The sequence below is a fragment of the Sorex fumeus genome, unplaced genomic scaffold (assembly GCF_029834395.1).
Source record: "Sorex fumeus unplaced genomic scaffold, SorFum_2.1 ptg000063l, whole genome shotgun sequence".
NCBI lineage: Eukaryota > Metazoa > Chordata > Mammalia > Eulipotyphla > Soricidae > Sorex > Sorex fumeus.
Window position 1 is genome coordinate 72,682,318 of NW_026606120.1, and position 27,350 is coordinate 72,709,667.

The 27,350-nt window shown below is 61.0% G+C and overlaps 1 protein-coding gene across 6 annotated transcripts in view; it reads left to right on the forward strand.

Moving 5' to 3' along the window:
- The window catches only part of ARHGAP23 (Rho GTPase activating protein 23), a 75,764-nt gene that overhangs the window by 38,868 nt on the left and 9,546 nt on the right, over positions 1 to 27,350 (forward strand). For 3 of the 6 annotated variants that reach the window (XM_056126790.1, XM_056126789.1, XM_056126791.1), the window contains exons 3-20: positions 221 to 248; positions 1,592 to 1,687; positions 1,846 to 1,924; positions 2,090 to 2,144; positions 5,298 to 6,450; positions 8,218 to 8,373; positions 8,506 to 8,617; positions 9,317 to 9,374; positions 10,315 to 10,458; positions 15,486 to 15,803; positions 16,919 to 16,980; positions 17,183 to 17,313; positions 18,146 to 18,267; positions 18,577 to 18,732; positions 22,283 to 22,361; positions 24,925 to 24,998; positions 25,154 to 25,243; positions 26,665 to 26,790. In XM_056126790.1, coding sequence (XP_055982765.1) covers positions 221 to 248; positions 1,592 to 1,687; positions 1,846 to 1,924; positions 2,090 to 2,144; positions 5,298 to 6,450; positions 8,218 to 8,373; positions 8,506 to 8,617; positions 9,317 to 9,374; positions 10,315 to 10,458; positions 15,486 to 15,803; positions 16,919 to 16,980; positions 17,183 to 17,313; positions 18,146 to 18,267; positions 18,577 to 18,732; positions 22,283 to 22,361; positions 24,925 to 24,998; positions 25,154 to 25,243; positions 26,665 to 26,790 — 3,039 coding nt within the window. Of the gene's footprint in view, positions 1 to 220; positions 249 to 1,591; positions 1,688 to 1,845; positions 1,925 to 2,089; positions 2,145 to 3,722; positions 3,857 to 5,297; positions 6,451 to 8,217; positions 8,374 to 8,505; positions 8,618 to 9,316; positions 9,375 to 10,314; positions 10,459 to 15,485; positions 15,804 to 16,918; positions 16,981 to 17,182; positions 17,314 to 18,145; positions 18,268 to 18,576; positions 18,733 to 22,282; positions 22,362 to 24,924; positions 24,999 to 25,153; positions 25,244 to 26,664; positions 26,791 to 27,350 lie in introns of those variants that run through there. The other 3 variants (XM_056126793.1, XM_056126792.1, XM_056126794.1) reach the window with 3 other exon arrangements.

A 27,350-nucleotide genomic window follows, 5' to 3' on the forward strand; every position in this document is an offset into this window, starting at 1 on the left:
AACCAGGGGCTTTCGGGTGTTGATGTGGGGGGGAACAGCCACCCTGGGGGAGGGCTCAGGGCACAGGCAGCTGAGGTTCCCATGACACCCCCCATCTAGGCCCCTCCTGCTGCTGTGCTCCTTGAAAGGAGATAAGAGGGGAGGCAGCGGGGTGGGGCGCCTTGGAGGGGCCACCCAGGAGGTGCGCTGGGGGCCACACCCAACTGTCTGTCTCCTGCAGGAGGAAGAGAATGGAGGCCGAGGAGGAGGTAAGGAGGGGGCCATGGTTGGGGATGGGGCCAACTTGTCTCCCCCTCTCCCTGCCCCCACCCCTGCACTACCCATCTTTGCTATTGTACATCCACCCTGGGCGTCTCTGTCGCCCCCCTCTTTTTTTTTTATCATTTCTCTCCCCTGCACTTGTCCCTTACATTCTGAGTGTGCAGCCGCCTGCAGGGGGCTGAGACCTGGCTGCTGCCTGGATCTGTACCTCAGCCTGGGCTGGGGGTTGGGGCTTGCTGCAGTACTGGGCTGTCACCCAAACAGCCCCTTGTGTGCACCCAGGCTCCCCAGGGATTCCAGGCCAATCCTTCCTGGTGGCCCTGAGTGGACACTGTCCTCTCAAGTGGCTGTCACAGTGGCCTAAGTGGGGAGAAGCACCCTGACCTAGTGCAGGCCCCCTTCCCTGTGGGGGTAACATACCGGGGCACCGATGTGGGGCTGCCCGTTCTGAGGGGCTCACGCTTCTGCTGGGGGTCCAGAGTCCTGGAAAGGTGTGTGTGTGTGTGTGTGTGTGTGTGTGTGTGTGTGTGCATGCGTGTGTGCACATTCATGTGCATCCTTGTTGGCATGTTGGTGTGTGCACATGTCCACCTGCCCTGCTGGACTGTGAGTTCCCCAGGTTCCTTTGGTCTCTCATGCAGCCCAGCACTGGGGGACAGATGTTTAAGGAGCCCCTATGAGTCCCCAGAGAGTTTCCCCTCATTGGGCAGCTGCACCCAGCTATACTTTGGGCTGACTCCTGGTTCTGTGCTCAGGAAATCCCTACTGGCGATGCTCAGGGGACCATATGGGGCGCCAGAGACTGACTCTAGGGTTGCTACGTGCAAGGCAAGCGTCCTGCTGGCTGTCCTGTCTCTCCAGCCTCCTCCCTGCAGGCTTTTATTTTACTCAGCAGCTCTGGGGGAGACTCCCTAGGGCTTCTCATGCTCTGTGCTCACATGCGTACCAGGTTTGCCACTTGTCCCTTCCTGGAGGTTTTTCTTTCTTTCTTTTTGGGTCACACCCAGCGATGCACAGGGGTTACTCCTGGCTCTGCACTCAGGAATTACTCTTGGCCATGCTCAGGGACCACATGGGATGCTGGGAATTGAACCCAGGTCAGCTGCGCGCAAGTCAAAATGCCCTCCCCGTTTTGTGCTATTGCTCCAGCCCCTTCCTGGAGGTTTTGTCCCAGAGTTTTTATTTCCCGCCCATATGGTGCCCTCCTATTGGGTTCTGGGCCTCTGGTATCCTGTGGACATTTGGGTCTGTGTCTGTGTGATTGTGGCCATCCTGAGTGTGAATCCCCATGTGTGGGGGTGCCCTTGCTCACCTGGCTCCTGCCCCCCAGGACCCTCCCCCCGGCACCGCTTGGAGCCCGTGGACACCATCTTTGTCAAGAATGTGAAGGAAGATGGGCCGGCCCATCGGGCTGGGCTGCGCACAGGTAAGCACGTGGTCCCAGGGACCTTCTTTCTCCCTGGGGATGCCGGATCCAGGTGTTGGGACACTCCTGCCCCCTCCATTGTCACCTACGTTTAGTGCAGGGGCTCCGGGGTGAGGCTCCGACCCCTGCCCTGCTCACACATGACCCCGTGTCGGCAGGAGACCGGCTGGTAAAGGTGAATGGGGAGCGTGTCATCGGGAAGACTTACTCCCAGGTCATCGCTCTGATCCAGAACAGGTGAGTGCCCCCCTTCCCTGAGCCCAACACCCCCCCCCAGGCCCTGTGGGGAGGAGACGGGTCATTGGGGGATGGGGGGAAAGGGGATTGGTGACTGGGATCCCCATTCTCCCTGGCCTTGTGGGTCTGTGCCGGAACTGACTGCTGCCCCGTCTCTCTCTGCAGCGATGACACCCTGGAGCTGTCCATCATGCCCAAGGATGAGGACATCCTCCAGCTGGTGAGTGCCCTGCGCTGCGGTGTATGGTGGGGAGGACAAGACCCAGGAGAGAGTGCAGGGGCCGTGCCAGCCTGGTGTTGCCCAATCAGGGAAACCAGGGGTGGGGACTGGCGCTTGCTTCATTCAGGGCTCTGGCCGGTGAGGGGAAGGTGCCACGCTGGGCTGGGCTGGGCTGGGCGGGCGGGATTCCTGCCTTCGAGCCTGTGAGGGTGACCCAGCGGGCCCAGCCAGACTGGCATGTTCGGGTGGGCTCCCCGGAGACACCTATTCCTACATCCCGTGCCTCGCTGGCCCGAGCACACTTCCTGCAGATGTGACCGCGCAGGCGCAGGCTGGCGCAGACGCACTCACTCAGAGGCCACTCTGTGCCCTCCGGTTCTCGAGGGGCGGGCGGGCCACCCTCGGCCCGCTCACATGGGCCCACCCTACACCCTTCACTGCAATCCGCGATCACACACACTCACGAGGGCACACACCAGCAGCACCGGGCACCAACCCAGACTCGGCCCACGCCCACCCCCCCCCGCCCCCGCCCCCGCCCCCGCCTGCCACCCACAGACCCCCAGCACCACAAAGCCCAGCTCATCCTGCACACAGCCCCGCACCTCAGCACCCGGCCCCAGCGTTTCCCAATGTCCTGCCCAACTGAGGCCACACATGCCCTCCCACCGCCCACCACAGATGCCCACAGCCCACAAGGGCAGCATCAGCTCCCACCCTGCTGGGCCATGCCCAGCGCACGTGCCTTTGGGGGCACGGTCCCACCCACGCAGGCACTCAGCACTGCCCCCCAACCCCCGGGGTACACAGCAAGCCCCGCGTGTGCCCGCCACACACCCACTCACATCTGCACACAGACTCTCTGAGCCCGGGCAGCCCCTGTGACCAGCACGCGGTCTCACTGTCCCGGCAGATGGCAGCAGCCCGGCCTGCCTGCAAGGTCACTGCCCCCCAGGGGAGGGCTGGGCGCCCGGCCCTCTGGCCCCGCCCCAGCCGGGCCTGGCTGCTGCCTGGATGCGCTCCCCTAATCACTGTAATCACCGCCGGGGAGCCGGGCCCTGCCCCAGAAACCTGACCTCAATCGTCCCCTCGCCGGGGCTGGGGAGGGGGAGGCGAGGAAAGGAGCGCAGGCGGAACAGTGCTCTGAGCCCTGCCCAGACCCCAGACCCCATCCGCCCCCTCTCCCCCAACCCCGTTGCTGGAGCCAAGCAACTTAAGGGAGGGGGCGGCCGGGCGGGACCTCGGGGATCCCCACCCTCCCCAGCGGAAGAGTTTTCGAGGAGTGGGAGGGGACAGTAGCCCCGAGCTCCGCTCTCCAGGCTGGGGTCCGCAGGTAGCCCCGAGGTCAGCGTGAGGGGGCCTCCTCCGGCTCCCCATCCCGGCGGCCAGAGGGTGGGGCCCAGGCATTCCTGTGGCTGGGAGCCGAGGCCGGAGGCCAATGGGGCCGCGGCAGCTGCTGACGCCACCGCCGACGCGGCGAGGCCCCTCCACACCCATCCTCCCCTCCCGCCTCCTCCCGCCAGCCAGAGCCGGCCTGTGGGGGCCCAGGCCACGGCGCCTCGCCTTGGGGAGGGCAGAGTGTGTGTGTGGGGGGGCAGAGACCCAGCCCGCGGGGGGCTGTGGCGGGCGGCTGGGGGCGGGGAGGGCGGGGCGGGCGGGATGCTGCTGATGCCCGGCCTGGGGAGCTGGCAGGATGACGGCAGGAGGGAGAGGTATGTGGGGGCTCTGGCCTCTGGGCGGGGGTCTGGAGGGGCTGAGCGAGTGGGGTGTGGTCCTACACACCACGGGGGCTCCCTCGAGGGAGGAGCGGTGACTGGTGCGCCCGTGTGCTTGGCTCATTGTGCTGGTCCGTGTGTCTCTGGGTGTGTATTTTCCCGGCTCTTGGAGGGATGGCGCGCGCGTGTGTGTTTGTGTGTGTGTGTGTGTGTGTGTTTGTGTGTGTGTGTTTGCTTTCACCCGCTCACCCTTTGAGACTGAGCTCTCTCTGAGACGGCCCCCCAGCTGGGGCCACCAGGCCACTCTCCCTGGGGCTGCCTCCTTTTTCGGCCAGGCCTGGGCACTGGCCCTGTCACCCCTCAGCAATGCAGCGTCAGCCTCAGCGCCCTGTGCCAAATTCCAGGCCCGGGTGGCAGAAGGCGGCCCGGGTCTCTGTCAGCCTGCCCCTCCCCCAGCGTGCTCACAGAGGCCAGGAGGGGCAAGTGCCTCCTCACCCCCAAGGCCCACGGCCAGGGGACCCCCTACCCCACTCCCTGTCCAGGGGATGGGGGGCAGCAAGGCTCTCCCTGCCTCTGCCCCCAGCCCACCCCTCCCTGGACACACCCCTCATTCTGCCTCCTCCCTGTTGCCTGCCAACCCAACTGTCCCTAGTGGGTGTCCCTGCTTGGCTGACTGGCTCTAGGCATGGAGGGGGACCAGGAGCTTATTGGCCCTTTGAGTAGTGGGGCCCCAGGAAGCAGATGTTGGCATGTTTGCAGCGCAAGGCAGTCCCTGTCACAAGACTCAGCAAAATTCTCACCCACCTCCCTGTGTGCATGTAAGTATACATGTGTGCACGAGTGTGTATGTGAGTGTGTGGGTCTGCGTGTGAGTTTGTGAGCGTCTGTGTGTGTAACTCTGTGTGTGGGTGTACGTGTGTGCCTGTGGGTATGAGTGTCCGTGTGTGTGTGCCTGTGTGAGTGAATGAGCGTGTGTGTTTCTGCGAGTGTACTGGATGTGTGTCTCTAGGTGTGTGTGTGCTGCTGTGTATGAGTCAGTGAATATGCACATCTCTGTGTGTGTGTGAGTGCATCTGTAGTTTGTCAGTGTTCGTGGGAGTGTGTCTGGATGTGTGTCTGTGTGTGTGTGAGTGCCCGAGTGTGCTTGTGTGTGCTCCTTGAGTATATGGGTGTGAGACTATACATGTGTGAGTATGTGCTTGAGCGTGGGCGTGTATCTGAGTGTGTGTTTGTGTTTATAACTCACAGGCCTCTCGTTTTTCCTTTGTCCCTCGCCCCCACCCCACTCCGGCTTCTCTTTGGAGCCTGCTTCCCCCCCACCAGCTTACAACTCCCCACTTTGACCTTCCACCTCCAGCGCCTCCTTCTGGGGTGCGGTCCCTGGCTGTGCCCCGTGGGACCCGCCTGGCCCGGCTCACTGCCTCTGTGTCCCCGCCAGGCCTACTCCCAGGATGCCTATCTGAAGGGGAACCAACCATACTCCGGAGAGGCCCGCAGCATCCCAGAGCCGCCCCCGCTCTGCTACCCCCGCAAGACCTACGCAGCGCCAGCCCGGGTCCCCACCTGGGCCACTATGGTGCCTGAGCCCCTCTCAGCACTGCCCAGCGACCCCCGGAGTCCTGCTGCCTGGAGCGACCCCGGAGCCTGTGCGGTGCCCGCCGCCCGCCCGCACTCGGGCATGAGCCAGCCCCGCCCCAGCCCTGGTGCCTTCCCCCGCCTCCCCGCCGAGCCCCGGACGCCCCGTGCCTTCCCGGAGCCTGGCAGCCGGCCGCCCCCCAGCAGACTGGAGTGCCAGCAGGCCTTGTCGCACTGGCTGTCGAACCAGGTCCCCCGCAGGGCGGGGGAGAGACGGTGCCCCTCCATGCCACCCCGGGCCCGCAGCGCCTCCCAGGACCGCCTGGAGGAGGTGGCAGCCCCCCGCCCGTGGCCCTGCTCCACCTCGCAGGGCGCCCTGAGCCAGCTGGGCCAGGAGGGCTGGCACCGAGCTCGCTCCGATGACTACCTGAGCCGGACCACCCGCTCGGCCGAGGCCCTGGGACCAGGAGCGCTGGTGTCCCCCCGCTTCGAGCGCTGTGGCTGGGCTTCCCAGCATCCGTCTGCCCGCGCCGCAGCCTGTCCACCCAGAGACCTGTCCGGGTCCCAGGCCCCCGCCCCAGCCGGACTGCAGGGCCTGGACGATATGGGGTACGTGGGCTACAGGAGCTACAGCCCCTCGTTCCAGCGCCGGACGGGCCTTCTGCACGCACTCTCCTTCCGGGACTCTCCCTTCGGGGGGCTGCCTACCTTCAACTTGACCCAGTCCTCAGCCGCATTCCCACCCGAGGCTGCCGAACCCCCCCGCGGGGGCCGGCCGGAGCCCAGCGTCACCCGGGCCCTGGAGCCGCCACCTGAAGAGCCCCGGGACGAGGTGGTGCTGAGGCAGAAGCCGCCCACAGGCCGCAAGGCCCCCGTGCCCCCCGCCAGGCGGATGCACCTTGGCCACGCAGATGAGGGCACCGAGCCAGAGGCCAGCGGGCGTGGGGAACGCCTGGGCAGGAAGGTGACGCCTTTGGCCACCACAGAAGATTCTCTGGCTTCCATCCCCTTCATCGGTGAGTGGCTCGCAGGGGACTCGGGTATCCTGTGGGCTCTGCCCTCCTGTCCACCCAGGGCGAAGCTCTGCATTGGGTGTTGACAGGCCCACCTGTTCCTCTGTTCATCTGTCCTTCCCTCCTTCCCTCCGTTCACTGACCCTCCCAGTCCTTCCTTTCCTCCTTCCTCCTCCCCTCCTTCCCTTGCTTCCTTCCTCTTTCTTTCTTTCTTTCTTTCTTTCTTTCTTTCTTTCGGTGGGGGCAGAGGGTGGGCACACCTGAGCTGTGCTCAGGGTTTACTCCTGGCTCTGTGCTCAGGGATCACTCCTGGTAGCACTTGGGGGACCATTTGGGGCACAGGGAATTGAACCCAGGTTGGCTGCATGCAAAGCAAGTGCCTAACCCGCTGTACTACCTCTCCAGCCCGCCCTCTTCCCTCTCTTTGTTTCTTTGGCCGCACCTGGTGGCGCTCAGGGACACAGTCGTGTGAGGGACTGAAGCTGGACCTGTGGCATGCAGCTGTCTCTGGACCCCTTCTATCTTTTTTATCCTTTCCTGAGACTTCCACTACTCCTTCCTTCCTTCCTTTCTTCCTCCCCATACTCCTCCCTCCCCCCTCCCTCCCCCTGCCATCCTGCTTTTCTTTTCATCACCCATCCTTTTGTTCTTCCCTCTCCTCTCCATCCCTTCTCATCCAGCAGATGTTTGCCTCGGGACCCTGCTGGGGCCACTCTCCTGGAGGGTGTGGTCCATGGGTGGGTGGGGCGGTGGGGGTGGCCAGAGCACCGGATGCTCTGGGAGAGGGGCCTGGCGAGCAGGAGAAGAATCTTGTAGCAGGGATGTGTCCACGGAGCCGTGGGAGCTGAGAAGGACTTAGAGGAGGAGCGTGAGAAGATGCAGGGGCAGAAGAGAACGTGCAGAGCCTGACGCCAGACAGGCAGGGGGCGCTTCCTACCCCAAGGGGACTGGTCGCCCCCAGAGCAGAGGGAAGACGAAGGACTGGACCCCTTTCCAGCAGACATAGGCGAGCAGGAGGGTGGAGAGGCTCCATGAGCCCAGGTCTCCTGTGTTGTTGGAGGGGGCGCCTCCCCGGCCCTTGGGCATGAGAGTCAGGCAGGAAAGGGGTCAGGGCCGGCCCAGGAGAATGACTGGGCAGCATCCTAGCACTAGAGAGAAAGTCAGTCCTGGGGGGCCGGAGTGATAGCACAGCGGGTAGGGCATTTGCCTTGCACGCGGCCGACCTGGGTTTGATTCCCAGCATCCCATATGGTTCCCCGAGCACCACCAGGAGTAATTCCTGAGTGCAGAGCCAGGAGTAACCCCTGTGCATCGCTGGGTGTGACCCAAAAAGGAAAAAAAAAGTCAGTTCTGGACCCAGAGTCATGAGCTGCAGTGACAGGAGTGAGTGTGAGCCCCAGGGTGCCTTGGAGAGGGTCCTGGCCACCTCCCCTCTCCATCTCTCCTGAGTGGGCATCCACCGCCCTGCATTGGGGGGGGCAGGGCCAGTCTGTGCCAGGAACTCTCCCCAGGAGCCCCTTGGGGATCCTTCCACTGATAGGGGGGGACAGACCATCCTCAGAGACTGGCCAGAGCGAGGGGTTCGCCCCCAGTGGGCGGATGGGGAGGCGGAGTTGAGTTCTGCTCCCGTGGCTCGGTGGTCAGTTACCCTGGGCTCTGCCACACAGGCAGAGGAATTAGGGGGTTACCAGCTGGGCACAGGGGCTGTTGCAACTGGGGATCCCCCGCTTTGCGCCGCCTTCAGCCCCGTCCCTCCCTCCGCTTGTGCAGACGAGCCCACCAGCCCCAGCATTGACCTGCAGGCCAAGCACGTCCCCGCCTCGGCTGTGGTGTCCAGCGCCATGAACTCGGCCCCCGCCCTGGGCACCAGCCCGTCCTCCCCGACCTTCACCTTTGCCCTCGGCCGCCATTACTCACAGGACTGCAGTGAGTGCCGCTGGACCGGGCGGGACGGGGCCGTTGCTTCTCTGCTTCTGCGCCTTCCTGGCTGCAGGGGAGGGCCTGGGCACCCCGCACCGTGGCCCTTACTGACCCGGGCCCCCCGCCGTGGCTTTGCAGGCAGCATCAAGGCAGGTCGTCGCTCCTCCTACCTGCTGGCCATCACCACGGAGCGCTCCAAGTCCTGTGATGATGGACTCAACACCTTCCGTGACGAGGGCCGCCCTCTGCGGTAAGGCCCAGCCCCCTCCACTCCTCGCCCCCCACCCTCCGTTTGTCATTTTGGGCCACACCCAGTGGTACTCAGGGCTTACTCCTGGCTCTGCACTCAGGAATCACTCCTGGGGGTCTGGGACCCTATGGGGTGCGGGGGATGGAACCTGGGTCGGCTGCCCTACCTCTGTACTATTGCTCTGGTTTCTCTCCTTCTCTTTCTCTCTCCCTTCCTCCCCTCTCTCGGTGGAGTTGGGAGTCTCCCAAGCAGCACTCAGAAAGTCTGGGTGCGTATCATGCCTGGCAATTCTCCACCAACTAGCCTGGACCCCGGCACTTTGATGCTGTCCAGACCAGCCAGGGCCACACTCGCAGTGCTCGGGGTTCAAACCCGGGGCCTCCCAGACCAGACATGCGCTCCTGCCCCTTAAACTGTCTCCCCACCCTCCAACTGCTCTCAGAAAGCCTCAGAGACAGTCCTGGGGTTCCGGCGCTCCCCTTGCATGCGGCCAACCTGGGTCCAACCCAGGCCCTGCACATGGCCCCCCGAGCCCCGTCAGGAGTGACCCTTGAGCACAGAGTAAACCCTGAGCACCACTGGGTGTGGCCCCAACTCCCTCTCACCCTGGAAAAAAGGAGGCTCCTGAGTGCGGGGGCCCAGCGGGGGCTGTTGGGGTAGAGACCACATGCAAGGCTCACCCCATGTCCCCTCTCCCAGGCGCCTCCCTAACCGAGTGCCCAGTCTGCGGATGCTTCGAAGCTTCTTCACAGACGGGGTAAGTGGCGAGTCTGCACAGCGGGCAGGAAGGGTGGGGGGGATCTACGGGTACTGCAGTCTTAGCACAGCAGCAGCGAGAGGCCAGGCTTCTGGCCGTCTACTCCTCCCTCTCACCATCACACGTGATGCTGGCACTGTCCCTCTGAGGCCCGAGCACTCCATGATCTCAGCGGCCGGTTCCCTTGGTCACCTCCCACCGCTTGGTTAGGCTTTCCTGGGTGCAGCCGCCTTCACTCCCGGCTCACGTCTTCGGCCACTTAGCCCTGTCCTCCTTGCCCCCACTGACCTCTCTCCTGCCTACCCGGGAGATGGGGCTGTCTCCCTGGCTTTGCTCAGGGCTTCACCCCCGGGGGTGCCTAGGCGGGGCCTGTGGCCATCAGTACCTTGGGGCTCAGTTGGGAAGGTGGGGTGCGGGGGCTGGTGTGAGAGCCCTGGAGTGCTGGGGTTTAGGGACAAGGGCTCCGATTCCAGCCCCTGCGGCCCTCCTTGTCCCCGACTTACCCCATCCACTGTTTCCTTGGCGGGCCTGTTGACGCTCTGGCTTCCTCTGTTTAACTCCTCGTGCGCCCGACTCCCTGCCACACTTGCTCGGGCTGTTGACGTCCCTTATCCCTGCTTCCCCTGTTTATTGAACTCCGTGTTGACACAAGCGCTTCCTCTGTTTCCTCAATTCCTCTGTGTCTATAAAGCTCAGGAAGGTTCCAGATTGACCTTCCTAGCGTTGGCGGGGCGTGTGGCCGGCAGGTCACAGCCTTTCCTCCGCTTGAGCTTCCCATGACCCAGCTCCGAGGGGTTCAGAGAGGGCCAGCCAGGCCCCTGAGGCCACACAGCAGAGACCCCGGCCAGACCCAAGCTGAGTGGGGGAGCAGCCCATGGGGTTCCCACGATGCTGGTGCTCCAGGCACCCCCTGCAGCTGCCCGGTGCTGTCTCGCTGCAGTCCCTGGACAGCTGGGGCACTTCAGAAGACGCCGAAGCTCCTGCCAAGCGGCACTCCACGTCGGACCTCTCGGATGCGGCCCTCAGCGATGTCAGGAGGGAAGGCTGGCTGTGCTATAAGCAGGTCCTCACCAAGAAGGGGAAGGTAAGCCAGCGGGAGGGGCAGCCGGAGGAGGACAGAGACTGGCCTGCGCCCACCCGCCGCCTCCGGAGGTCCAAGGGGCAGAGACTGGCTGCCAGGGAGAACTTTCCGGGGATCCAGAGGACTCAGGACAAGGAGACCGGCCAGAGCAGTGGTCTCTGCTGGCGACGGAACTGACCAAGTGGTACTTAGAATCGGGATGGAAGCGGCCAAAGGTGATCTGGAAGTCACTCCTCACCCTGTGCCCGCCCCCAATGGCCACTGGGACTCCTGGCCGTGAGGCCGAAGGACAGGCGGCTCCAATGGGGCGCAGTCAGCCCTTAGGGGCTGAATGGGCAGCGGAGCCTTCAGGTTTCATCTGGAGGGGGCCGGGAAGGCCCAGAGCCCTGACCCTCCAAGTGAATTCGAGGGTACCAGGGAAGAGCCTCGGCTAATCCAGGGGAGAGTTGAGGGAGGGAGCGCAGGCCCGGGCCGGAGGTGGGGGGTGGCAGGCCTGGGGGAGCCCAGCACCGATGACTCACTTGCCCGTGACTGGCTGTCCCTGCCTGTAAACGGAATTAATAATGACCCCAGCTGGTACTCCTGATGATGAAGCTAAGAGCTCATTGAGCCTAGCAGCCATGTTTCTGCTTGCTGCTCTTACTAGAACTTTCCATCCGGCCTTCTCAGGATCTTGTACCAGCAAAGAACCTCAACTTTTATTTTATTTTAATATTTGGGGGAGGGAGAGGTTACACCTAGAGATGTTCAGGCATCACTCCTGACTCTGCACTCAGGGATTCAGGGATTACTTGTGGTGGTGCTCAGGGGACCATATGGGATGCCAGGAATTGAACCCAGGTCAGCCACGTGTAAGGCAAACACCCTTCCCACTGTGCTATCTCTTCAATCCTAAGAACCTCAGCTTTGAAAGCACACAGGCTTGACCTTCTTTTTTTTTTGTTTTTTGGGTCACACCTGGCGATGCTCAGGGGTTACTTCTGGCTTTGCACTCAGGAATTACTCCTGGCTCAGGGGACCATATGGGATGCTGGGAACCCAACCAGGGTTGGCTGTGTGCAAGGCAAACGCCCTAACCGCTATACTATCGCTCTAGCCCCGGGCTTGACCTTGCCAGCCAACTTTCAGCGCCAGGCCCTAGGCAGCCCCTTTAACTCCCTAGTCTCACTTTTCAGACCCCTGAGATGGGGGCAACAATGTTCTTTCCCCACCAGTGTCTGCCTACACCCCAGCTCTTGGTGGAGCCTGGGTGGGTGGTGGGGGAGCCAGGCTAGACGGCCTTGTTCTGATGAGGAGAAAAATGACATTGCCTAAGAGTGACAAGTGCCTGACTGTGCCGGTGGGGGCGTCCGGGGGAGAAACTTCGGCAGGTCACCATAAACTCAGGTTGGGGAGGAGGTGCAGGAGCCAAGTTAAGAGGTGGGCACCTCCCAGGGCACATGGGACCTTTGAGAGGTCAGGATGGGGTGGAAGTGTGGCCTCGGTGACACACAGAGGCAAGGCCACCACTGCCATTGTCAAGGTGAGCAGAAGACACCAGGGAGCTGGGAGGGGACAGTTTGCAGTTCAGAGGGAGGTTCTAGGGGAAGGCTGACCTTGCTGCACACAGGGCGGGGAGGGAGGAGGGAGGAGGCAGCCCTGGTTTCTGGGTTCTCAGCGTGGGCTGTGGGTGGCGGTGGGGGCCCTCCCCTGAGCCACAGGCCACTGGAGCAGCAGGTTTGGGGAGAGGAGGCCCAAGGTTCCGCGGAACCTTATGAAACCAGCGGGCTCTGAGATACCCCAGTGGTGGTGTCCTGAAGATAGGGGACCCCCGAGGCCTGGCACTCGGGAAGGAGGTCTCAAGAGAAGGCACCTGGGGTGCATGGATGTGGGCATGCAGAGGGAGAAGACGAGGCATCACGGGGGGTGGGAAGACCACGGAGAAGAGGCTGCAAATGGCAGGAAAGCCTGGCAGTGGGTGCTGGGGTAGTGGGGCTTGGGGTGCAGCTGAGGAAGGGGAACCCCATATAGACAAACTTTGGAGCCCCTGGGACGCTCCAGCGAGCATTGCAGACCCCTGTCAACTACTGGCCTGTCCCCCACTTCCAGGACCCCAGAAGTTCTGGCACAGTGTTTCCTGGGCAGGGCGATGGGCTGGCCCCTCCTGCCCAGTGGCTATTCTGGAACCTTCCATGCCATCAGCCCAGGCCCCTTTCATTTGAGTACTCAGTGTTGGGGCGTGGATTGGGGACAGAGTTTTTCAGGTCAGCTTCATGCCCTGTCTGCCACTGGGACACCAGCCAGGGGACCGTTCCCATAAAGCCAGATGATCCTGCCAGCCAGGCTGGCGAGAAGGGGTATTAAACGTGCCTGCAGCTGTAAGTAAGATCCAGCATTGGGGACCCCCAAGGGGTGCTCAGGGGAACGCAAGGACTACTCCTGGTGGTACTGAGCCATCAATGCCTGGACCTGAGAAAGCAGCGCTGCTGTGCCCGGGGCCACCAGGGCCACATTTGGAGATGCTTGGGAGACCAGGCAGCACCAGGAACCCAACCCGGTCGGGCTCAGCATTGGAGCTGGCTGCCACCATGAAGACCAGTTTGCTCACCTCTCGGTTTACCATCAGGGACTTTGATGCCAGGGGAAGGGCCTTGACACGTCCTAGAATACCTAGTTGGCCAGGCTCAGAGAGGACCCTTGTCCTTGCCCTCCCACCCCACACATCAACATTCTCCCGGAAGGGCCCGGAAGTTGGGGGAGGTGGGCGTGGCCTGCGCTCTGGGCGTGGCCTATCCTCAAGGGCGTGGCCTTGGCCCAGGCTGACTGTGGAGCTGGGCTGTTCCCTCTCTGCCTGCATTAAGGGCAGAGGCTGGTGCTGGGTGCGTCATAGCAGTGGGCCACCAGCCAGAGGAAGGGAGCCTGTCTGGGTGCTCCGAGACAACCATTCATTTCTTCAGTAGCTAGTGGTGCATGCTCCGTCTGTCGGCGACGTGGAAGGACCGACGTCTCCCTGCGCAGGCGCAGGAGGGTACCATTGCATGGCACGTGCGTCGCTTCCAGCCTGCGACTCAGTGAGCTCCGGGGAGGATGCGCAGGGTAGTGACGTCTGATATCAGACCGGAGGGGTGAGGAGGCCAGAGATGGGGACTCCAGTAGAGGGTCCCCACCGCGTACGGGCTTGGCTTGCTCTTGGCCAGAAGCCCCTTTGGGAGGCAGGACGAGAAAGGAGGTGGGAGAAGAGATGGGTTTGGAGAGGCTGGGGACCAGGTGATGTGAAAGCTTAGACTGCTGGGCGGGAGAGATAGTACAGTGGGTAGGGCGCTTTCCTTGCCCGCGGCAGACCCAGGTTCCATCTCCAGCATCCTATGTGGTCCCCCGCGCGCCACGAGGAGTAAGTCCTGGATATCACTGGATATGTCCCCAAACAAAATAAAACAAAAAAAAATTGGATACCAAGGGGCTGTGCGAACCCAGAGAGGCTGCTGAGGGGCCCAGGGTCAGCCACACCCCCGCCTCGCCCCAAAGATGCCATCACACCTACAGGGTGTGACAGCCAAAACGTCTTAACCAGCTGGAACCATCTACAGAGGGTAGGGCACTTACCTTGCATGTGGCTGACGCAAGTTTGATCTCTGGTGGCATCCTGTATGTTCCCCCCAAGCCCTGCCACTAGTGATCTCTGAGTACAGAGATGTGGCCCCCAAACCAGTCCCCTCCCCCAAAGAAAACAATGTCCTCCCCTGTGGATAAGTTCACCCCAGCTGGCAGACGTTTGTGTAGAAGATGGGGTGGAGTGTTAGAGGGGAGAATGAGCAGGAACAGTGCCTTCTTTTTTTTTTTTTTTGCTTTTTGGGTCACACCCAGCGATGCAAAGGGGGTTACTCCTGGCTCTGCACTCAGGAATTACTCCTGCCGGGTGCTCAGGGGCCCATGTGGGATGCTGGGAATCGAACCCGAGTTGGCCGCGTGCAAGGCAAACGTCCTACCCGCTGTGCTGTCGCTCCCGCCCCAGATACAGTGGCTTTTTGAGAACCAAGAAAGGGTTTGGAGAGAGCAGGGGAGCCTGGCTGAGTCACAGAACTCTGAAGGCCTGAGAGAAGGAGCCCCGCTGATGGGTTCTGGAGGGAGAGACATTAAAGCGGCTGTCAGGTGTGTCAGCTGCTGTGTGGGGTGCCCAGGAATGGCCTGATGAAGACTTGGTCATGTTGGAGGGGACCTCGATTGCACTCTGAACCCTCCTGGGGCCTCTTGTGCATTGCCAAGACCAGATGGGGTTGCATGCTAGCATTTATCTTTATTTATTTATTTATTTATTGTACTTATTTATTTTTGCTTTTTAGGTCACACTCAGCAATGCTCATGGGTTACTCTTGGCTCTGCACTCAGAAATTACTCCTGGTGGTGCTCGGGGGACCATATGGGATGCCAGGGATCGAACCCTGGGTCATCCGCAGTCAAGGCAAATGCCCTGTCCTCTGTACTATTGCTCCGTCCCCAGATGCTAGCATTTATGGAGCGGGAGAGGGCTGGACATGGCTCCACAAACTCACGAGTTTTTGCACACAGGAACCCCTGCACCCCCCAGACCCTGGAACTGCATGTTCCCACTGGCCCCCAGCAGAAAGCCACAGCAGTTCCTGAGCACCAGCAGGTTTGGGCCAGAAAACAGAACAAGACATTAAAAACTGGACCTGAGCGATAGTCCAGCCGGGAGAGCGCTTGCCTGACACACATCAGACACAAATGCAATCCCCAGCACCCTATATGGTCCCCCGAGCACAGAGCCAGGAGTAAGTCCTGAGCACTGCTGGGACAAAAGAAAATGGAGTGAAAGGGAGCCGGGAGCTCTCAGGGTCAGCTTCCAGCCGGGAGAGAGGCTGAGCTTCGGGGGTCCTGAGGTCCTGAGCTCAGGGCCCCGCGGGGGCGGGACTGGGAAGCACCGGAAGCTTCTGGCGGGCCGGAGTCGCAGCCTCGCAGCCGAGAGAGCGAGCTGGGACCCAGGCCCGCCTCTCACGCGCGCCCCTTCCGTCTCTCCCTCGTGTCTCCTGCAGAAAGCGGGCGGCGGCCTGCGCCAGTGGAAGCGGGTGTACGCCGCGCTGCGGGCGCGCTCGCTCTCCCTGAGCAAGGAGCGGCGGGAGCCCGGGCCGGCGGCGGCGGGGGCGGCGGCGGCCGTCGCAGGTGAGGACGAGGCGGCGCCCGTCTGCATCGGCTCCTGCCTGGTGGACATCTCCTACAGCGAGACCAAGAGGAGGCACGTGTTCCGGCTGACCACCGCTGACTTCTGTGAATATCTCTTTCAGGCTGAGGACCGGGATGACATGCTGGGCTGGATCAGAGCTATCCGGGAGAACAGCAGGGCCGAGGGCGAGGTGAGGGCTCCGGCCGGCCCGGGGGGCCAGGGAGGGCAGGGGAGCCCCTCTCTCCGGCTGGGCACTCCTGGCGCCCTCCGAGCTTCAGTTTCCCCTTCATGCAAAAGGGACAGGCAGGAGCGCCCCTGGCCACTGTAGGCCCAAGGTTTTGGGGTGACATGGGAAGGTGTACACAGAGTCCAGCAGCCACAGTAGTTGCAGGAAGCACAGTCATGACCTGCCATGGCCTGCAAGATCTGGCTCTGCCGGGACTCCCCCCCCCCCCCCCACCTTTTTGCTGCAGGCTGCAGTTCAGAGGGTCTCCCTTGGTGGCTTTAGAGAATGAGGTGCCCCCCCTCCCGTGCCAGACAGGCCTGAACTTTCTGGCACGCGGTCCTGTCTGCAGGGCATGGACATGTTGACCCTGGGCACAGGCCAGGAGGCCAGACCTTTGGCAGTAGGCAGTGGGGCTTGGGCCAAGGGACTTTGGCAGGAATTTGGGGAGAAGGGTGCCGCTGGCGCCCCCTCCTGGGAAGCAGCAGTAGCTCAGGGAGGGACTGGCTCTGGGCTGCAGTTTCCACTCCAGCCCACCTGCTCTACCCACTGCTCATCTGCACGGATTTGTGCTGCAGGGCCTGGGCTGGGGGTGGCGAGTCTGTGACACAGGACAGCAGGCCTGCCCTGGTCCAGGTGCTGGGCCATGTGCTCTCCTGCTTGAGCCCCACTCCTAGGCCCCCAGAACACGGTTACTGCAGGGAGCAAAGGGGCTGGAACCAGGGTCCCTGGCCTGGAGAGGTCTGGCTGGGCTGTCACCGACACCGCTTGGGCAGGGCTTCTATGCCACCTGCATGATCACACGAGCAGTGCACATCAGCTCCTGCATAATTTTCTCCCCCAGCCCTGCGCGCACCATATTCCCTCCCTATGTAACTGCCGAGGGAACAGAGGCTGAGGGAGGCCAAGTGGGTTACCCTAGGTCCCCCAGCTAGTGAGGAGGGCTCAGGAGTCCTGCCCTGGTCTCACCCCAGGGCCTGGCGGGCATGTGCAGCAGAGGGGAGGCTGAGGCAGGCCAGGGTCAGCATAGTGGGCTGGCGTGGGCACTGAAAGCCTCTGTTCTCTCTTCCCTCCCTCTCCAGGACCCCGGCTGTGCCAACCAAGCTCTGATCAGCAAGAAGCTTAATGATTACCGCAAAGTGAGGTGAGTCTGTGCGCACGGCTGGCACCCCAGGCAGAGGTTCTTCCTGGCCCACCATGGGGGGAGGCCCCTATCTGCTGGGGTGGGGGCAGCAGGGTGACTGGGGCCACTGACCTCCAGTTCCCAGAAGGCAGGTTGGGATTGCAGCTGTCCGCAGTGCTGGCCCCCAGGTGAACAAACTTCCTTCCTTCCTTTTTCTGTGCAGCCATAGCTCTGGGCCTAAGGCCGATTCCTCCCCTAAAGGCTCTCGTGGCCTGGGGGGCCTCAAGTCTGAGTTCCTCAAGCAAAGTGCGGCCCGGGGCCTCAGGCCTCAAGACCAGTCTGCAGGGAATAAAGGTAGGAACAAGACTGCTGTGTGTGTGTGTGTGTGTGTGTGTGTGTGCGCGTGCGCACGCAGTGTGGATGCAATTCTGTACATGCATGTGCCTGTGTGTGTACATATGTATGTGCATAAGTTTGCGTGTGCTCACATATGCATGCTGGGGCATATGTGTTACATGCAGGTGTATGCATTTGTGTGCACATTTGTGCATGCATGCTTGTATGCCCATGTATGTGCTGTATGTGTGTGTATATGCGCATGCTTGGATGTGTGCTTGTGTGCCTGCTTGTGTGTGCACATACACGCCTCCCAGCGGGCGGTGTGTGTCTGTGCACATGTGTATGTGTGCACATGTGTTAGGCTTATCCCTAAGCCTCTTGTCCAGATGTGTGGGTCTGCGAGGGTTCGGGGACCCCCAAGGTCTCTGGTCTGGATGATGAAGGGCTGACCTCCCACCCCGGGGGAGGCAGAGCCTTGGTAGAGGATGCCTTTTCAGGGCCAGGGGGCTGCCTTTTTGTGGCCTGGGTGGCCTCGAATCTGAATACCTTAAGCAAAGTGCAGTCCAGGGCCTCGGTCTCAGGACCAATCTGGTTTGGGTTGCTAGAAAGTTCTACCTTTGCTTTTGCCACCACCTGGAGTCAGCTTTGAGGCCGCATGGACATCCTCAGGGTGCACTGAAGCTTTCCCAGGGATAAACTCCTGTCTGGACTTTCTCCCTCGGGCTGTGATGTGCCTACTCCAGCCTGGGATGCTCGGCGGCATCCCAGGTGTCCTCTCGTGTGTGCGTGTGGGGAGCTTGCTGCCTTTCCTGGCCGCTAGCTCACCCCCGCTCCGTCTTCTCCCCAGATGACGGTGCTGCCCCCCCCAGAACTCCATGGGGCATTAACATTATCAAGAAGAACAAGAAAGCAGCACCCCGGGCGTTTGGGGTCCGGCTGGAGGAGTGCCAGCCGGCCACGGAGAACCAGGTGGGTACCTGGCCCCGGGGCCGGGGTCGGAGGCTGGGGCCTATGGAACCAGTTCTTCACCAGGTCTCTATACAGACATGACTGGGAAGCCAGCCCAGGAGGGGACGTTCCCCCCAGATGCTGGTGAGGGCAGCAGAGCTGAGGTGGCGGCGGCATGCCCGGCCCTGCCTGCATCTGTCACACCCCAGCAAGACACCCACACTCACTCTTTCTAGAATGGTCCCTGCAGGGTTCTGCCTGGCTTGCAGTCCCCCACCCTACCCCTTGTGAGGGGCGCTCACCCACGCTCACGTCCTTCTGTGTCCACAGCGTGTCCCGCTGATCGTGGCTGCCTGCTGTCGCCTGGTTGAGGCTCGGGGGCTGGAGTCCACGGGCATTTACCGGGTGCCCGGGAACAACGCAGTGGTGTCCAGTCTGCAGGAGCAGCTCAACCGTGGGCCTGGGGACATTAACCTGCAGGACGAGGTGTGTGCGGGGTGGAGGGCCTGTGCCGGGCACGTGGGGGTGTTTGCTGACAGGAGACCAAGTTTGCAGACTTCTGGTTTGGGTAGCTGCGCCCTCCCTCTGGTCGGCTGTGTTGGCTCCATCGTCCCCAGGGGTGTACGGGTGCTGGGCGAGGCCTCCCAGTGGGCAGGACAGGGGCCACTGATGGGATGCCCACCACTGCTTATGGTTCAGGTTTAAGGGACCCGGGGACTGAGGGCAGCTCCCTGAGGCCCAGAAAGAGCTGCCCACATTGGCCATGTCCATGACCCAGAGCGAACAGGCTGGAAGCCTTGAACATTCGCCCCCTTTCTTTTTTCTTTATTTTTTTTTGCGGGAGGGAGAGGGCATCCACCCGGCGAGGCACAGGGGTTACTCCCGGCTCTGCACTCAGGAATTACTCCTGGTGGTGTTTGGGGGGCCATGTGGGATGCTGGGAATCGAACCTGGGTCGGCCGCATGCAAGGCAAACACCCTACCCACTATGCTATCGCTCCAGCCCCCTCTCCCCCTTTCTTTCACAGCCTTTTAAACAAGGGAAAACGGGGACCAGGTTCAGGGGTCAGGGACAAAGGCGTTGATCCCAGCATAACACTCTGCCCCTCCTCCCAGGCATCACCGGACATAGCAGCGCTGGCCTGAGGTTCGGTGGCTCCCAGTCCCTCTGGGGCATTGCTTCAGACCCCCTCCCTCCATAACTGAAAACAAGTGTGAAAAGTGTGAAGGCCCTGTGAAGCTGGGGGCTGGCTGGGCTTGACCTATGTACTCCTGGTGCAGAGGAAGGGGGTATCGGTGCTTCCGGTTTGGGGGGCTGTGCCCTCCCCCTGGATGCCGGCCCAGGCCAGGGGGTGTTTCCCAGGATCTTGGGGTCCCAGAGATACTGGGGGAGGCAGGGGGCGGGCACTTACTTTTTTGTTGTTTGTTTTATTTCTTGGACCACACCCAGTGGTGCCCAGAGTTTACTGCTCTTGGCTCTGTGCTCAGGGATCACTCTTGGCAGGCCCTGCCCACTGTACAGCCCTACCCACTGTATTGTTGCTCCAGCTCACCCTCACTTACTTCTCTGAGAGCAACCCCACCTTGATCTGTTACTTGTTGGGCTGTTTTTGGTTCTGGGGCCACACGTGGTGGTGCTCAAGAGTCTCTGTGCTCTGTCCTGGGGGCCCCTGCGGTGCCAGGGGTTGTTCCGGGCCTCCAGCATGCCCGGCCTGTACTCGGCCCCTCAGGCTTTCTCTGGCCCCTGTGTGTCATTCTGGGTTCATGTTCAGTTTTACTTAACACAAGCTGAGAAAGATACTTGGAAAACCGCCAGTGTGGGCAGGAGGTCCCGTGAGTCACGTCCCTTGGGTATAGGGGGTGGCAAGAGGACCATGACACTCAGCCCAGGGCCTGAGTGTGGCCAGGCACCCTGGGACAGAGACAGGATGCTGTGAGGGGGGGGGGGTCAGGGCAGCGCTTCGAAGCAAGCACTGGAGGCGCAGGAAGGGGTGAGGCTGTGATGGCTCTCTGGAACCCCAGAAAAGGCTCTGAGCATTACATGGAGCAGAGCAGGGCCCCTGGGCTCATGGCCACAGGGCCGGGAGCCAGGCTGTGGACAGATCTGCTGGGGAGGCATGAGGGAGGGGTAGGGAAAGAGGCTCCTGGTGGTTCTGGGTCAGGTGTGGGGAGAGTGGCTCGGAGGGCGCACAGGCCTTCATGTGCAGGCCCTGGGGTCCGTCCCCAGCACTGTGGGAACCTTCCAAGCTCCACTGGGTGCGGCTCTGGGGGCTCCCAAGCACCTCCAGGTGTCCAGGGAGGAGGTTAGGGATCTAGACTGAGTGTCTGGGGACTGGAGCTATAGCACAGCGGGTAGGGCGTTTACCTTGCACGCGGCTGACCCAGGTTTGATTCCCAGCATCCCATATGGTCCCCTGAGCACCGCCAGGAGTAATTCCTGAGTACATGAGCCAGAGTAGCCAGAGTAACCCCTGTTCATCGCCAGGTGTGACCCAAAAAGCAAAAAAAAAAAAAAAATAGACTGAGTGTTTGGATTTAGAGCTCGGCCCCTGAAGTGTGGGGAGAGGAGGGGGAGGAAGAGGAGGAAGAGCTGTGTGGGAGGGAGGTGGGAGGGCCAGGGAAAAGCCAGAAGTTTGAGCTGGAGGCGGCAGAGACTCTGGTTCAAGTCCTGACACTGCCCCATCCCCTGAGCATCACTGGGGGCACTGGGTGCAGCCCCCGAAGTCAGAAGGGAGTGGGGGAGGACAGGAGGGGGAGGATATGTCAGGTGATGCCCTCCCCCCGCCCCCCAGGATCTGGGGTGATGGTTAGTCACCCATACAGGCATGACCATGACGCCACAGCCAGAGACCAGACCAAGAGTGGGCTGGAGAGGGCACGGGGTCAGTGCTGGGTGGGAGGCGAGTGCAGTGCCTGCCCCCTGAGGGGCGGAGGAGGTTTGCTCTCTGTGTTGTGTTGGGGCTCTGGAAGTGAGTTGCTGCCTGACCATGCCTGCTGGGAGGGCACTGCCTTGCAGCTGGGTCTGTGCGCCCTGTGTTTGCTGGAGGGGATTGTGTGGCCTCCGGGTCCAGTGCCTTGGTTACTTAGTTACCTTAGTTATTCCCTCTGCTCCCAGCTTGCTGGGGCCTAGGACTTTGTGGGCGGATGGTGCCCCCTGGTGGTCAGACAGGATAATGACCGGCATTCTCCAGGCCAGTGCCCGTTTAGTTAGCTCAGGGTTTCCTCCCTCCGACCCAGGTGGGAGGGCTGCAGCCACCCGCCCCCTAGAAGCCAGTGAGCACCCAGCCTCCCGCTGTAAAAACCTGAGTGTTTCCTCCTTGGGGGGACAGTTTAGCTGCAGTTGACCAAGTGAGGCCCCCACCCCCCCGAGCCTGGTGCCAGGGACATGGGTCCTGCCCCTTCCAGGTCAGGGGCAAAGGGGAGTCTAAGGAAACCAGGGGACACCCCAGTCCTGCAATGTGGCAGGGGCCAGGGGCCAGACCCTCAGGCTGGGGACTGGACCTGGCCACTTTGCCTGTGGCGCGCAGTCCCAGAAGGCCTCCCTGAGGAGGTGATGTTTAGGCAGGTTGAAGAGTGGGGGGCTTATGCAGAGGAAACAGAGACTTCACAGGCAACGGGCCTGAGACAGGAAGATATAGAGCTGGAACAAATGTGACATTGCCGATATTTAGGCATGGGGGGCAATTTGGGTTGGAGCTGGGCGCCAGGCCTGGTGCCCGGGGGTCCAGCGGGCAGGCTGGCTTGGTAGGAGTCCAGCAGGCAGGCAGACACCCCACACAGTGTCTGTCTGCTCCAAGAGGCCATCAGTGCCTGCTGGGTTGTGAATGCTGGTAGCAAGGCCCGCAGTGGTGAGGGGGCTAGGACCACCACACCGGGGCACTCAGCTCTGCGTCCCCTGACTCCACAGGCTCGACTGACCCCCGGTCTCTGGGCCTGACTGTGGGGTTGGGTCTGCAGCAATGTGGGGTGCCTTGGAAAGGGGGCCTGGGCACAATGGGTTGGGACGGCCTGTGTGACGCTGTGCCCCTGTCCCCAGCGCTGGCAGGACCTCAATGTCATCAGCAGCCTGCTCAAGTCCTTCTTCCGGAAGCTGCCAGAGCCACTGTTCACCGACGGTGAGTGGGACAAGACGGGACTGTGAGGCGGGAGATGATGGGATGGTGAGGGGGGCCGTGAGTGGGGGGACACGCTGATGGCCACCTCCAGAGCCTGTGATGGCTCACGGGACACTGTGGGCTCTGTATGGGGTCCCAGGCTCCATCTCCTGCACAGTGCTCCCTTGAGCACTGCCACAAGTGGCCCTCAAACTCCGAGCTGAGGGCAGCCTCCAAGCATTTGCCAAGTGTGGCCCCAACACATTCTCCCACCCAATTTTATTCTGGTTTGTCTGGTTCACTTTAGGGATTTTTGTTTTATTACCAAATAAATCCCTGGGGAGGGGGGGTAGTGGAGAAAGAGCACAACAGGTGGAGCACTTGCCTTGCACACAGCTGACCCAGGTTCAGTCCCCAGCACCGAGTATGGTCCCCTGAGCCCCGCCAGGAGTGATCCCGGAGTACAGAGCCAGGGGTAGCCCACAACATATCTGGGTATGGCCCCGAAACCTAAATAAATGAATGAAAATAATTTTTAAAGCAGTAGATGATTAACCTGGTGACTTCAAGGACATTCATTGAAAAACATCAAAATTGGGACTGGAGAGATAAGTACAGCAAGTAAGGCGCTTGCCTTGCATAAAGCCCAGTCCCTGTACGGCCCCCAGCACCACCAGGAGTGACCCCTGGGGGCCGAGCCAGGAGGAAGTCCTGAGCACTGCCGGGTGTGGTCCCAAACCCAAACCAACAGCAACCAAAAAAATCCCAAAAGTAAAATGAAAATAAATCAAGCATAGTCAAAGCTGTCAAGGTAAAGGGTAAAAGGTAAAGGCCCTCCCGTTGATCGTGATTTGCTTGAGCGGGCCCAGTAACGTCTCATTGGAAAGCTGTCAATCTTCCTTTAATGCATTCTGCAATAAAGACAGGCCCAATGATGATAAAATGTTTTTCCTGATTCTCCCCCCAGTGTTTTAACAGCTTCCCTCCTGACGGTAATGCCCTTCATCCCGCCTGTGCTTTGTGAGCAGGGAGTGATTTCCCTCCTCGGGATGTGGATGCCTCCAGATCCCCAGCACTTGGGCCCCTCTCCCCACCCCACCCCCCACCCCCGGGAAACTGTAGCGTTGGCCCTCCTGCCTTCCTCAGCCTGGCCCAGCCTTTCCCCGGTTCCTGCAGCCCTGTCCGTGCTTGCTCTGCTTTGCCTGGCTTTTCTTTCCTCTCCCTTTCTTTTGGTTTGGGGGCCACAGCCCTTGGTCCTTGGAGGTGGCGCCCAGCAGTGCTCACTGCGCCATGTGGTGACAGGAATGAAACACGGGTCGCCAGCATGCCAAGCCTGTGCCTGGCCCGCTGAGCTCTGTCTCAGCCCTCGCTCTGCTGGTTTTGACCAGGAAAACACTGGTGTTTCCAGGTCGGAGGGAAAACTCAAGGGCAAAGGCTCTTGCCCTGCACACTGCCCACCCTGGCTGTATCCTTGGCACCACATAGGGTCCACCAAGCCTGACCAAGAGTGACCCCTTAGTACAGAGCCAGGAGTGAACCCTGAGCACCACAAGGGATGGTCTCCACCGAACAACCGCCCCCCCCCCCCCCGCCCCAGGAAAATGCTGGTCTGGTCAGGCAAATCTGGTCAGTATCCTCTCGCCAAGGAATATTCTTTACTATCCTGATGCTGAGATTCAACCAGATGGATTTTCAGGGTAAATATCACATTCCAGACCAGGCCTCACATGTGAGAGACCAACTGACCCACCCCCCCACCAACCACCACCAAATACCATCTTCCTGTGTATGCTTGTCTATGTGCGTGTCTGTATATGTATGCATATATGGTGTATGTATGTGTCTATCTATCGCTGTGTATCTGTCTATTTGTGTGTGCATGTATGTGTGTTTGTGTATGTGTCTACGTATCTGTGTCTGTGTGTGTGTGTGTGTTTATGTGTGCTTGTATGGGTGTGTAGTGCCGGGAACTGCACCAGCTCACACACACACAGCCTGAGCACTGTGACTAAACTGCACCCCAGCCCACGTTCCACTGGCTAAAGTCCCCCCCTTGAACTTTATCTGTGGGGGTCTCTGGGGAATGATGATGCAGGCAGGGAAGTATGTCTGGAGACTGGAAGGCCTGTGTCTTTCTTTTTTCTTTAGGCTTTTTGGGTCACACCTGGCGATTCTCAGGGGTTACTTCTAACTCTGCACTCAGGAATTTCCTAGCGTGCTTGGGGAACCATATGGGATGCTGGGGATTGAATCCAGGTCATCATCATACAAGGCAAACTCCCTCCCTGCTGTGCTCTTTCTCTGGCCCCCACATCTATCTTTCTGAGTCTCCTTCTCTCCCAACCTTGGGATGCCGTTGTCCTGGAGACAGGCAGGGCCCCTGTGCCCATCAGCGGGCAGCTCAGGACTCTTCTGAGCAGATGAGCCCAGGCTGCATGGCTGTGGGTGTCCACACACACGCGGCCACAGAGCCCCCATAAGGAGCAGCCGGGGTGCAAAGCACTGACCGGGCGGGCCAGACCCCGCAGCCGAGAGCAGGACGAGGCCTCCGCCCCCCTCTAAACCCTGGCGTTCCTGTCTCTAGACAAGTACAACGACTTCATCGAGGCCAATCGCCTTGAGGACTCCCGGGAGCGGATGAAGACGCTGCGGAAGCTGGTGAGCGAAGAGAGGTGGTAGGGGCCCTCTGGCCTGAGGAAGACCCCCCCAACTCTGGGCTTCCGTTTCTGCACCTGTGCAGGGGGTGGTGATAAGGGGGTTTGGACACCCTGAGGTGTGGAAATAGGGGCCCACCCGTCTCCCTCTCTGCCCAGATCCGGGATCTCCCAGGCCACTACTACGAGACCCTCAAATTCCTTGTGAGCCACCTGAAGACCATCGCCGACCACTCGGAGAAGAACAAGGTGGGTCTTGGTGTGGACAGAGGCCAGGGAAGGGACACGGATGGGAGGACTCAGCTTGTTTCCACTCCTTGGGGTCAGACAGCAGGCCTGGCATTGACAGATAGGGCCCCTGCCCCAGCATTTTTTTTTTGCCATGCCTGGCAATGCTCAGGGCCGAGTCCTGGCTCTGTACTCAGGGATCACTCTTGGCAGGGCTCAGGGGACCTTATGGGGTCCCAGGGATCAAATCCAGGTCGGCCACATGCAACGCAAGCTCCCTACCCACTGTGCTCTGTCTCAAGTTTTCTCTCCCAATTTTTCTTTAAAAAGTCATTCTAGGGCTGGAGCGATAGCACAGCAGGTAGGGTGTTTGCCTTGCATGCGGCCATGCGGCCGACGACCTGAGTTCGATTCCTTTGCCACTCTTGGAAAGCCCGGCAAGCTGCCGAGAGTATTTCACTCTCATGGCAAAGCCTATAAGCTACCCTTGATGTATTCAACATACCAAACACGGTAACAAGTCTCACAATGGAGATGTTACTGGGCCCGCTCGAACAAATCGATGAACAACGGGAGGACAGTGCTACAGTGCTACATGCTAAATGAAATGAGTCAAAAAAACAAAAGTCATTCTAGGGAAAAAAAAAAAGAAGTCATTCTAGGGCTGGAGAGAGATGACAGTGGGTAAGACACTTGCTTTGCATGGGAGCCAACCTGGGTTTGCTCCCAGTACCCCCTAGGGTCCCCCAAGCCCCTTCAGCAGTGATTCCTGAGTGCAGAGCCAGGAGTAAGCTCTGAACACTGCTAGATGTGACCCTCAAATCAGAAAAATAAAAGTCCAGAAGTCACTATCCGGGCTGGAGCAATACCACAGCGGGTAGGGCGTTTGCCTTGCATGCGGCCAACTGGGTTCAATTCCCAGCATCGCATATCATCCCCCGAGGACCGCCAGAGGTAATTCCTGAGTGCAGAGCCAGGAGTAACCCCTGTACATCGCCGGGTGTGACCCAGAAAGAAAAAAAAAAAGTCACTATCCCACAACACCCCCCCATGCCAGCCAGTGAGCTGCCCTGGTGCTGCCCCCACCATCCTGCCCTGGGATGGGGGAAATGGCTCTGCTGGACCAGCCCCCTCCCTCACACTTTTCAGTCAGTCCTCATCCGCACCCCTTTGCTTCGGAAGTGGACGGGGTGGACATTACCTCACCTACTGTGGTTCCCTCTCCAGACCTGTCCAGTCTGGCACAGGGTGGGCGTTGGGGCTGGGCACTGGCCCCTGGCCATTAGGCTTGTGGGTGAAATGGGACCTGTGCTGAAGTTCCCAGGATTCCCCTGGCTTAGGCAAGGGCAGCTGCCCCCTGAGCCAGGAGCCGGAGGGGCACGCAGTGAGGGAGGCCAGGGGCCTGGGTGTGTCCACACTGACCGGGCCCCCTCCCCACCCAGATGGAGCCCCGGAACCTGGCCCTGGTGTTCGGGCCCACACTGGTGAGGACGTCCGAGGATAACATGGCCGACATGGTGACGCACATGCCCGACCGCTACAAGATCGTGGAGACGCTGATCCAGCACGTAAGCAGGTGGCGCCCGCCCGGGCAGGCTCCTGGCCGCAGGGGTGCTGCACTGGGAAAGGGAAAGGCGCCTTGGAAATTGGCTCTTGGACAACCCCTGCCCCTGAGAATCAGGAGGCCCCTGACCTTCCACGAAGCCTGTGGGAGCTCAGGCAGGGAAGGCGAGAGACCGCAGGACTGCAGGCAGAAGGGGTGGGTGCAGGGGTAGGTGCAGGGGTGGGTGCAGGGGTGAGTGCAGGGATGAGTGCAAGGGTGAATACAGCGGTAAGTGCAGGGTTAAATGTGGGGTGAAGGCAGGGATGAGTCCAGGGATGAATGCAGGGGTGAATGAAGGGGTGGTTTCAAGGGTGAGTGCAGGGGGAAGTGCAGGGGTGAATGCAGGGGTAAGTGCAGAGGTGAATGTGGGGTGAGTACAGGAGGTAAATGCGGGGCACCTCTGGAAGCCGGCACAGACAAGTGTGGAGCGGGGCGGGGGGGGGGGACAGTTTTCTGGAAGGAGATGGTGGTGCTCAAGGTCGCGCGAGCGGGGCCTGGGGCCAGGGCTTGCACTAAGCCCCTGTG